We start from the raw sequence: 11,349 nt of genomic DNA on the forward strand, positions 1-11,349 counted from the left end.
TCCCACAGGAGTTGATGAATTAATAAATTAATCTGCATGTGGGTCAGCCTGGGGCTTTGCCTTGTACCCCAGCCCTGCAGTTGTGACTTCTGCTGCCCTTCCTGTATTATGCTGGTTAGACACCCCACTCCCTGAGCCCCATTTGCCAACACAGTGCCAGGGTCTTGCCTCCTGGTGACGGAGCTCCTGAACAACCGCACTGGATCCTCAAGAAGAGAGTCTATGTCTAGACTCTCAGATCCCATAATGGGAAACTGCAGCACCAGCTACTGGATTGCTGGCCATCCACCTTACCCCTGAACTTCCAGAATGAGTCTCTAGACTTGCCCAGTTCTCACTGTACCACGTTCACCTGTTAGCCATTCAGAGACTATATCAGGTTCTCCAAAGAAACAGAACCAGTATCATAAATATATATGAAATGAGATTTGTTAGAAGGAATTGGTTCATGCAGTTATGGAGACTAAAGAATCCCCAGATCTGTAGCCAGCAAGCTAGAGATAGGCATGAGACCCAATTAGCACACAGCCTTCAATCTGATGGGAAGTATTTAAAAAAACTGAATTAGCAGTGGAATTGACCACTCCAGGAAAATACACCATTCCTGGGTCGTCTGAGATACGCTCACAGATTTCTTATCCGTCAGATAAGTGATAAATCCAAATTACCAGTTTTTAATCTGATTCATAATAAATATTGCTGATAGAAGTCATCAATAAATAACAAAACTGACAATCACACAATTACGTGGTAAATTGTTAAAAATCACACCGTTCTCCCCAGAGAACACAATGGCAGAAGGTATCGATGAAGTCCGATATGGAGGAAAGACACTGATCAATAAATTCATATCTTCACTGTGAAGTTTTTCAAGGAAATAATTGATTCCATAAAAATAAAGTTAGTAAGATTAAAACAAGAATATGGAAAGTAACACTCTAAATGGCTTCCTTGCACCAAAGAGAAAAACAATCAATGCATTTAATATGTTCAGTGTATTTTCCTCTAGAAAATATTTGTTAGGGAAAAATGTGTTGATGTTGATAGACTTATGGTTAAAAGGTTTGTTTCCAGAGCCACAGAACCATCATCAGTGTCCAGCGGTAGGGACAAAAACATCTGCTCACCTTTGCTCTTTTGCAAATGCTCCTCCCTCCTCCCATGTTGCTTTTCCCCACCTGTCCTCCTGTTACAAGCCTTTCAAGGGCTGGTTTAGATGCTACCTTAGCTACGAGATATATCCTGATGTTCCATTTAGGTGGGAACTCCCCCTCTTTGAATTCCCTCTGTGCTTTTTCCCACTTTCAACCTATGTCACAGTTAATCGACTTCATCCACACTTCTTCCCTCAGAGATCCACACAGCCTGTATCCTGTCCACCTGAGCAATCCTGCGGCCTAGCTCGCAACCCCAGCACCCAGGAGCTAGTCAACGAATCACAGAGGAATGACCAGGGGTGGAAGCGATCGCTTGCACACCAGTGTGAGTTTATGTCCACACAGTCCCTTTCCCATGGCGGTGTGCCCCTTCTGTGTGCAATGAAATCATTGATCTTCTGTCAATGTTCCCTGAATCATGACAGCAGGTTGGGCAGATGTCACTGGGGACTGAAGATCCGGGTCAGAGTTTAGAGCTCTTAGCTCCTGTGTGACCCGTATTCTACTAGGTACCTGGTCAACCCCGGTCACGTCGTTCCTCTTCACTTCCTGCCTCCAGGTGAACCAGGACCCCAGGCCAAGCTTGCTGGAGAAAGGCATGGCCGTGGCAGGTGGGGATGGTCTGGAACCACTCCAGGTGACAAGGTCAAGGTCAGGAAACTGCTCTTAATAACCTCAAGCTGTTGTTGATACCGTGTTCAAGAAAAGAGAGGGATTGATTGATGTCCTTGGATGGGATCTCCCAGCACTCAAGCCTGAGGGAGCATAAGCCACGTGGCCCTGAGAGGCCGAGTATTTAGTCGGGGGAGTGGGCTCGGAGCCTTACTGCCCGAATCTGAATCTCAGATCTGCCACACTCCCCATGTGACCTTGAACAAGTCACTGGACCTCTCCCTCCGTTTTATCGATGGTAAAGTGATGGTGTTAACTGTACCTATCTTCTGGCTCTTCTGTGAACAATCAAATGAGTTAATGTTGGTAAAATGTTGGGCATGCAGAGAGCAGACCACAAACCGGGTTCTCACAACCCTCAGTTCAGGGCGCTCTTCGGCACCCCGAGGTCCTCCATGGACACAGAGCATGAACATGTCCTATACTTGGCACAGGGAAATATGACTTCGATGTCTGAAATGTCCAGATGATTTTACCAAAGAGCGAAGGGCTGGATAGGGGACAGAGAGTCACTCACATTTTTCTCAGGCTGTGGCAGCCCCTCTCCCTGCAGGAGGAGACCCAGTGCCTCTGAGCTTGTTTTCACTTAATTTTTAAAACCCTATTTTCTTCTTTGACAACAGCTTCCTGCCACTTCAGTTTTTCTCTCATGAAATAACAAGGCAAACAAAGAACAGGCCTTCCAGGTGCCCTTTTGCTCCTGTGAGAGCTACGGTTCATCAGTAAATTACCATTCTCTACACTTCATTCAGTAGGAATGAATCAGGGTCCTAAAAATCCCTGAGCATTTGTATTTAATCCACAAGCAACTTGGCAATGTTCCTTCTTAATGGGGAATATTGTAGGAAAAGAATAAATCTCATCAACTTAATTTTACATGGAAAAGACCATTGACCATGAATTTTTGCATCGTGATTGCCTTTAAGAAAAGATTTCTAAGGACAGGGAGCACCCTCTCCCAATGAAAGGTGCACGTGGCTGCAAAAGGAGCACTGGTCTGGGGACCGGGACACCTGGGCTCTAGATTCTATGACCTGGCTGGGCTTCTTGGCCAAATCCCTCAACTTCTCTGGGCCTAGTTTCCACATGTGCACAATACAGAAGGTGGACAAAATGAGATTCGATGTCTCCAGCCAGCTTTAAAATTTGCTTAAAGCACATACAACATTGCTAAAGAAGAGAAAGGAAGAGTGGCCATTTCTGTTCTGAAAACAACATTCTCCATGTTTCTCTGGGCCCAGCATTGTGCTCATGTCTACAAATGGGACACAAGTGGCCCCACGCCCCAAACTGGGAATGTCAAAGCAAAGTCTGATGGCCCCACCCCTGCTTGTGTGTGGGCATGTTCATGCTTCCTCGGAGTCCTCCCAAAGTGGCTTGGAGTCCCAAGGGGTTCCTTCTGAGCTCAGGAATATTCTCTTCTTAGATATCCCCCAGTCTCTCCTTATCAGGCTTGACATCTTGCCCTATTTCTTCCTGTGGCCACGCGTCTGATTTGCTGTTGATCCATTTCATTCCCCTCCTAGGTCTTGTCTTCTAAGCTCTCGGTTTCTAGAATGGGGCAGCCTAAAATGGAGCGTAGGACTACTGCATGGACACAGAGAGGTCTGCCTTGGGCTTTCCAGATACAATCACAGAGCTGATAGATTTCCAATTCTCACTGTCTGTGTGGCTTTCCATTCTGCCTACATCATATGACATAATCCTATCGATAAACTCCAAGGGAAGTCTAGTGATTATTCCCTTTTTGATATGGAAAAACAAAACAAAACAAAACAAAATCTTGGCATGTAACTTAATCCCTTTGACTTCCAGATCTCATGAACTAAGAAGTTCAGTGAGTCAGAATTTGAATGGGGGTAATGATTTTATAGTATGTCCACAAGGAGTCAGAAGAAACCCCAGGGACTTAATGTCTGTACATAGCTAGGAATAGACGTAGAGAGAAGCTTATGGGTCTGTGCATATAAGCATAGGAGAATATGTGTGCGAATATATACATATATCTGTGTCCCGGCTCTGTCCTCTGAGAGGGCCTGGAAACCAATTACCTGAGTACCATAACACCCTAGCACCCAGATCTTTATTTCTAAATACAATTCTCTGTTAAAAGGAACTGAAACTCCTTAAAAAAATGGTTGATTCCAGAGCTCAAGCAGGAAATATACAAGATGAGTCTGGATTATCTTAGGCCAAAAAAATAGCAAACTGCCCAATGAATAATAATGGCATCTCAAAAAGACACAGAAGGCAACTCGAAAGGGCTCCTCCCTGGTCAAATAGGAGACCATTTAAACATCACAATAAATACAGAGAGGAAAGGATTATAACCTATTATAAGATCTAGGAATCCAAGAGTCTACACAGGTATGAATTAAATAAATGCCCTTCCTTGTAGTAAAAAAAAAGCCGACAGTAAAACAATGATAGAAATTTTTTAAACACCCTATCTGGCAATCACAACAATAATTGATTCAGGGAAGGCTCCTTTGTAGTGCCAAAACCAATGGGTAAAATTTGAGGGCTAATGGGGTGTTTCCGTAGTCTCAAAGTATCTCTCCAAAGGATATTTATCAAGTACCTTTATATCGAGTATCAAGTAATTTTATATTTGCTGCCATCACCCGGTGATCAGAACGCACGTTCCCAGTGACAGAAAGTGACAGCATCTTCCCCGGTATGATGCTGTGAGAGGAACAGGGCGCTGCTTCTGTGGGGCTCCTGCCTAAAGTGCGTGTCTGAATCTGCACAGCAGGGAGCACGAGACAACCCCAAATTTAAGGACATGCCACCATGTGACGGGAACACATCATCCCTGTCGTCACACAGAGCCAGGAGAGGGTGAGGACAGTCAGGCACGAATTTTAAGGACACGCCTGCTGTTCCCCTGTTGTCACATGTTCCTTCCGTGCCGTGCGGTGGGGAGGGCCCAGGAAGTACGGCCACCTTCAGATTTAGCATGAGCATCCCTGGTTGGGTGACCTTGGATGAGTCTCAGGACATCTCACTCCCTGTCCTTGGTCAGTTTGTCTCATCTCTGCCATGGGCAGGCTGGAAGGACCTCACTGGATATTCATGGGGCTCTGGGGGAAATATGGAAGCCCTCTCCAAGTTATAAAAGAGCATCTGGGCGTGTTGTATGGTGATAACCCTCCGTGTGGGGCTTTCAGCCCTGCAGGCCTTTGCTTAGCCCAAAATGTGAGGATCACCACCCTGGGACTTGCTGTGAAACACCTAGTTACTCACTCAGTTGTAGCATATACAACTGGTGTGTGTGTGTGTGTGTGTGTGTGTGTGTGTGTGTATGTGTGTGTGTGTCCGAGGTGGGGACACACATTCACTGAACACCTCCACCATACCAGACACTCTTCTAGGCCAAGAAGACCATGAGGCCGAGACAGAATGACTCTCAGCTCTCAGGGCCTCAGCTTCTAGGACGGTATGCAAGGAAGCATAAGGTCCTTTTAAACTGCATCAAGCCACGGAGTTCTTTTAAGGAGGAAAAAGAAAAAGAACAACACAAAAATAACCTCAGTGATGTACACACTCATTTAATTCTCCTCCAAATCTTTGGGGTTAATGTTCCCATTTCTCAGATAAAGAAACTAAAATGAAGGGCTCCTAGGTGGCTCAGTCAGGTAAGCGTCTGACTCAGGTCGTGAACTTAAGGTTCTGAGATGGACCCTGCATCCCGCTCCAAGCGTGCAGTTCAGGATCAGCTTGAGGTTCTCTCTCTCCCTCTTCCTCCACCCTTCTCCCCGCTCACTCTTTCTGTCTTTCAAATAATAAAAAAGTCTTAGGAAAAAAAAAACTGGAATTAGAAAAGGTGCCCAAATTCAGAAAACTAATAAGTGTAGGGGCTAAAATTTGGACTGCAAGCTGTGGAGCTTCAGAATCCCGGGGTTGTGGCTCTGTGGGCCACCACTGAGTCCCAGAGCCCACCAGCCTGGCTCAGGGCCTCTCCGGGCTGGAGACTTCTTTGTGCTGGAGGCTGTCCTGTGCTCTGTAAGTTGATGGCAGGAGCCCTCCACACCCGGCTGTGACAACCAGAAATGTCTCCAGACATGGCCAGATGTCCCCTGCGGAACAAAATCACCCCCACGGAGAACCACTGGACCAAGTGTAAACATTTGTTCCAACACGTACTGTCATATGACCTTGGATAAGCAACTTAACCCCTCCATGCCTCAGTGTCCTCATCTGTAAAATGGACAAATAACAGTAGGTGAGGTTAACGAAAGAATCAAATAGAGTTGGGAAAGCACTTGGCCATCCACATACGGGCTCAGGACGTGGCTCTTTTTTCCACTGCCCTCTGCTGCCTCCCCTCCAAACACCAAGGATGTTCAGAGCTGGTGAACAGTGGAGGTTGGCTTACATATGGAAAGTGTCATAGGAAAGTGTCAGGTAACCTCTTTAACAATGAACTCATTAACAATGAACAAGGGATGCTCTGATCCCAGCAGCAGTGCACCTGCTGCCTGGGAAAGCCCTGGCAGCCCTTCTTACCAGCGCAGGGTGTGAAGATTAAAGACTCCAAGACCAGACTGCCCAAGTTCAAGTCCAGCTCAGCCACTCATGAGCTATATGACCCTGGGCTCGTTATTTAGATTCCTAACGCCTTCATTTTCTCATCTGTAAAATAGGAGTAAAAGAGGTGCCTGCCTCACAGGGCTGTGAACATTGAATGGATTAGCGCGTGCGAGGTGCCCAGCCCCGAATGCCGGCCATTGCTGCTCTCCCGTCCTGACCTCCAGCCGCACCCACCACCTTTCTCTTTTCCCCTTGTGCCAAGCACAGTCCCATTTCTGGGAGTTCGCCCTGCCATTCCCTCTGCCTGGAGCACTCCTCCTCCCAGACATTAGCATCGCCCGATCCTCCTCCTTAGTCTGGGTCTCTCTGCATCGTGCCCCTTCTGAGAGGCACCACCCGAAGTCAGACAGCAGCTCCCCCACTCTGCACACTGGGCCGTTCGTGTTCCATCAGTTGTCACTGCCCTGCGGTGTGCACCGCAGGGCAGTGTGGTAGTGATCCTTCACTCGTCTCCCTCCTGCTGAAGCAGAAGCTCAAGACCCCCGAGTATCTGATTGGTGACCACATTCCTAGAACAATGCCCAGCACAGAGTGGGTATAAATAATTACAAGAACTGATTGGAGCTCTTTTGCAGAAGGGATTTTCAAGGTTCTCACATAATCCATTTTCCTTCTGTTAAACAACAGAAGTTGTTTAAACTGAGGCCTAGAACAGGTTTGCCAAAACAAAACAAAACAAAAATGAAAACAAACAAACAAAAAAAAACCTTGCTTATGACAATGGGTCCTTTAGAATAGATTAGATACACTTAAGAGACCTCCAGATTGATTCGGTTTCTCAAACCCTGTTCCCTGCAGCTGTGGTCTCCAGAGAAAAGGGAGTAACGAATTGAGCCAAACAAGGATTCACAAGGTCAAAGACATCGGGAAGCAATGCAGAATTGTCTCCTGCTTGGGGATTCACACCGCACAGAAAAGCTCTAAGAAGCCCTATAGAGAAAAGAGTTATTTTCCCTGGGTTTGCTGCACTAACCTGAGACCCCACCTGAGACCCCCACTATAGCATCTGCACAGTGAAGAACAATTTGGAAAACACTGCTCTAGTATAAGTGTTTCAGCTTACAGATGCGGACAGAAAGTATGGCCCAGAAAGGTTACTGGACTCATTCAAGGTCACGCAGCCATCTCCTGAATCCTAAAGCAAGACCACGTCTCACGGCCCCTGCTATTTCCCTAATGGTCCACAGAAGTGATCAGGTCACCAGCGGCCAATAACAGAACACAGACCTCAGATTCCAATATCAGTATGATGAGATTCTGTATGAAAATTGAGGTACCGAATGGGACTTGGCTTCAACCTCAGTGTTCCAGAGGTACTCATTCACCAAATATTTATGAAGCATTATGTGTCAAACATGGTACATCTTGCCGTGAACAAGACGTGGTTGCTCAGTAGGCTGACAATAAAATTATCCCGAAAGAGACAAAAATTGATTGAACTGTCCTTGATGAGCCTGCTTCAGAGTAGGGACTTGTAAGAAATTACATATTCAGATTTCATTTGCTTCCATTAACAATGCTCACATTTAGATCCAGTGGTAATAACATGCTCTCAGTTGGAATGGCTCTGGCATAAAACACTTCTCTTCCCGGCGCAGGCTGCGGAGAAGAACAAAAAGACTGAAAGTCTTTGGGCTCTTTTCATGTTGAGCACCTCAACCAATAGATTTTCCCATTTCAAGTTCATTCAAATATCATCTCGGGCTCCTACATTTTTGTTAAAATGCATTCTCTCATTTCCTAGTGCCTACAGATGAAAATGTCTATTTAAAAATGAGATTTATTGTTTTAAAAGCCTATCAGCTCACACATTTCAGAGACTTTCAGAAATGCGATCAAAAGCCATGTAAGTCTAAAACACTACAGATTTGAGATTGAGAAAGATTCAGCTCTTAATGGTCTATGATCTTTTCAATGAACTGATCTGCCTAGGAACTGGGAGAATTATTTTATGTTATTTAAACAGGAGATTCCAAATGAGAAAAAATATTACAATTCCAGGGCACAGAAGTTCCTATCTGATGCTGTATCACTGAAGCTGGCTTTCAGCACAGACTTGAGGTGGGTGTATCTAAAAAAACAAAACAAAACCAAAAAAACAGAGGAATTGGAAGCTCTTGATGGTCCTTGCTCCTGTGTGTACCCATAAGGCCAACCTGTCTGCAAAGATAAAATAAAGATGTGCTTCCAGACCAAGCCAAAATCTTCCCAGATTTTAAGAATACTCTCGTGATTTCTCCAGGAACTATCCTGAAAACCAATCTGGCAAAGCAAAGATAATCACCCCATCATGCACATAAATTTGTGTTTATTAGACACCAGAACAAATCAGAAAGAGTTCCTCAGCTGTTGTAAAGACACAGAGACAGCAGAAACTGCAATAACACAGGGCCACAAGAAGCAAAATGCACGAAAGCCACACACATCCCAGCAGCACGACACACCCACATAGATCCTGTTGTCTAAAAATCAATCAAACAAAAATAAGTGGCTAATCAATTCAATTGTTTAAAAGGGAGCGGAGAGTGTATTTTTTAAAGACCAGCTACTACTTTTTTTTTTTTTTTAAGAACCAAACACCATCTTCTCTTCTCTAACTGGACACTGGTCCATTTCTGCTAGGCTGGGGTATATTTGACTGAGTTGATGCCGAATGCTTCTGCCAATTCTTTCCACAGCAAATCAGTCTGGTGAGGTTTCTAAGCCCGTGGACTACTACACAGACACAGAAAATGTGATCCACCGGGCAGCGCTGGAAATGTACTGGTGAGTGTGAATTCTGCGTGCTCGTTGATGTCCGTGCTGCTGTGTAGATCCAGGAGGGGCACTTCTTACGCTGTTTAATGGAATCCATCCGGGGTGAAAGGCGTTATTTTGCCTAATGAAATCTCCCCCTCGCAGTCCAGTTCCCAAGCAGACTCCGCGGCAGGGTCACCATCCCGGGACGTCTGAGAGATCTGGGACACACGATCAAAAGGGTTCTCCTCCTCCTTGTCCGCCTCCCCGTCCCCTGGGGTCACAGCGTTGGGGATCATGTGGATGTAGGCAGCTGCGATCTCCTTGTGGAAGACGGTGTCCTGGTTGTAGGAGATGAGTTCATTGCTGATGTTCACGGTCTCCACCGGGGTGCGGGAGCAGAGGTTGCTGCACCCCAGCAGCTGCGCAAACACCTTCCGGAAGTCAGCGTTGAAGGCGTAGATGACCGGGTTGAGGGAGGAGTTGGCCCAGCCGAACCAGACGAAGACGTCAAAAGTGGTCTCGCTGACACAGGGAAAGCCAGCCCAAGGACCCTCCGGGCGTCCGCTGCAGAAGGGGACCATGCAGTTAAGAACGAAGAAGGGCAGCCAGCAGCACACGAAGACCCCCATGATCACCGACAGGGTCTTGAGGACCTTGGTCTCCTTCTTGATGGATGTCCGCAGGCTGGTGTCCGGGGCACAGGCCGCGCGGCTGCGGCAGCTCTGCGCGTGCTCCGCCGCCCTCTCCAGGGACGAAATCCGGCGGATCTGCACCTGGGCGATGCGGTAGATGCGCGTGTAGGTCACGATCATGATGGCCACAGGGATGTAGAAGCTGATGAGCGACGAAGAGATGGCGTAAGTTCGGTTCAGGCTGGAGTCACAGTTTTCTGCCCTCACCCCTGGCTCCCCCGCTTCCTCCCAGGGTGTCCCGTTAGCCAGGCTGGATGGCGGTTCCACCCCGCCCCAGGAGCCTGCCTTGTTCCTGTGCCAGTGGAGTTGAACTGGGATGAAGGAGATAAGAATGGACAAGGACCAGGCCAGACCAACCATGATCATCGCCACGCGCTGGGTCATCTTGCGCTCATAGCGGAAGGGCCTGGAGATGGCCCAGTAGCGATCCACGCTGATGACGCACAGATTCAGGATGGACGCGGTGGAGCACATGATGTCAAAGGCCACCCAGATGTCGCAGAAGGCCCCAAAGGGCCAGTAACCGGCCACCTCGGCGACTGCCTTCCAGGGCATGACCAGCAGCGCCACGAAGAGGTCGGACACAGCCAGGGACACGATGAAGACGTTGGTCATCTTGGCGCGTAGGTGGCGGCTGCGCACGATGGCCGCACACACCAGCACGTTGCCCAGCAGGGTCCAGACGATGAGCAGGGTTAGGAGACCCGCGGTGACTACCTGCGCTGGCCCCAGCGGCACCGCCCCCTCCGCGCCCCCAGCGGCGCCCGGCTGCGCCAGCTGCTGCTGCCGGAACCGTGCCCGCTCCGCCGTGCCGTTGCGCCCTGGCGGCAGCATGTCGGGCTCGGCCCCGGGGGCGGGCTGCGTGAGGTCCCAACTTCGGCCTTGCGCCCCCCAGGTGACCCATCGGGCACCCGGGGGCTGGCGCACCGGGACCCGCGGTTAAGGGATCCCGGAGCCCCGGGGGCCGCTCACCGTGCGCTGCGCCAGGGCCCAGAGTGCGCGGGGACCCCTCTGGCTTCCTCGAGCGCCTCCGGGTCGGTGGCTGCGTTGCGCCCTTCCAGGGTCGGCGCCAGGAGCAGGAAGCCGGCCGATGCGCGCCGGGCGGCGGTGGCTGTGGCTGTGTCTGGTTCGCAGCCTGAGAAGCCAAGAACCAACCGGCACCGCCGAGGGGGCGGGGGTCGGGAGAGGCCGGCGGCTGGCGAGGGTTGCTGTGCTGCCTCTGTCGCCGTCTGCGCCCGGGGCCCGCGCCACCGCGCCTCCGCGTTCCCCAATCTCCCGCGCAGCCGCCCCACCTGTACCGGGGCGTGCTCACTCTCCGCGCTCCGTCGCCGGAGTCTGGAGGCGAATCCTCAGGTCCGAGAGGCGCTCGCGTGCCAGACCCTCTCCGCGTGCCAGGGAAAGTACGCCCCGGGAAGACCAACGGGTCCTTTACCCAGCCCTGGTGCCCTGGCCCCAGACACGTTTGGGGAACGGGAAGGTGGGGTGGGGATGGGGGA

At 49.3% G+C, this 11,349-nt stretch overlaps 1 protein-coding gene across 1 annotated transcript; it reads right to left on the bottom strand.

Moving 5' to 3' along the window:
- Nucleotides 1–9,110: 9,110 nt before the first annotated feature.
- Nucleotides 9,111–10,687, bottom strand: DRD5 (dopamine receptor D5). Its single transcript, XM_045998201.1, has one exon. It carries the CDS (start codon nt 10,685–10,687, stop codon nt 9,263–9,265), a length of 1,425 nt encoding a protein of 474 aa, XP_045854157.1. The 3' UTR covers nt 9,111–9,262.
- Between the last annotated feature and the right edge of the window lie 662 nt (nt 10,688–11,349).

This window comes from Meles meles, chromosome 2 (assembly GCF_922984935.1).
Source record: "Meles meles chromosome 2, mMelMel3.1 paternal haplotype, whole genome shotgun sequence".
Lineage (NCBI taxonomy): Eukaryota > Metazoa > Chordata > Mammalia > Carnivora > Mustelidae > Meles > Meles meles.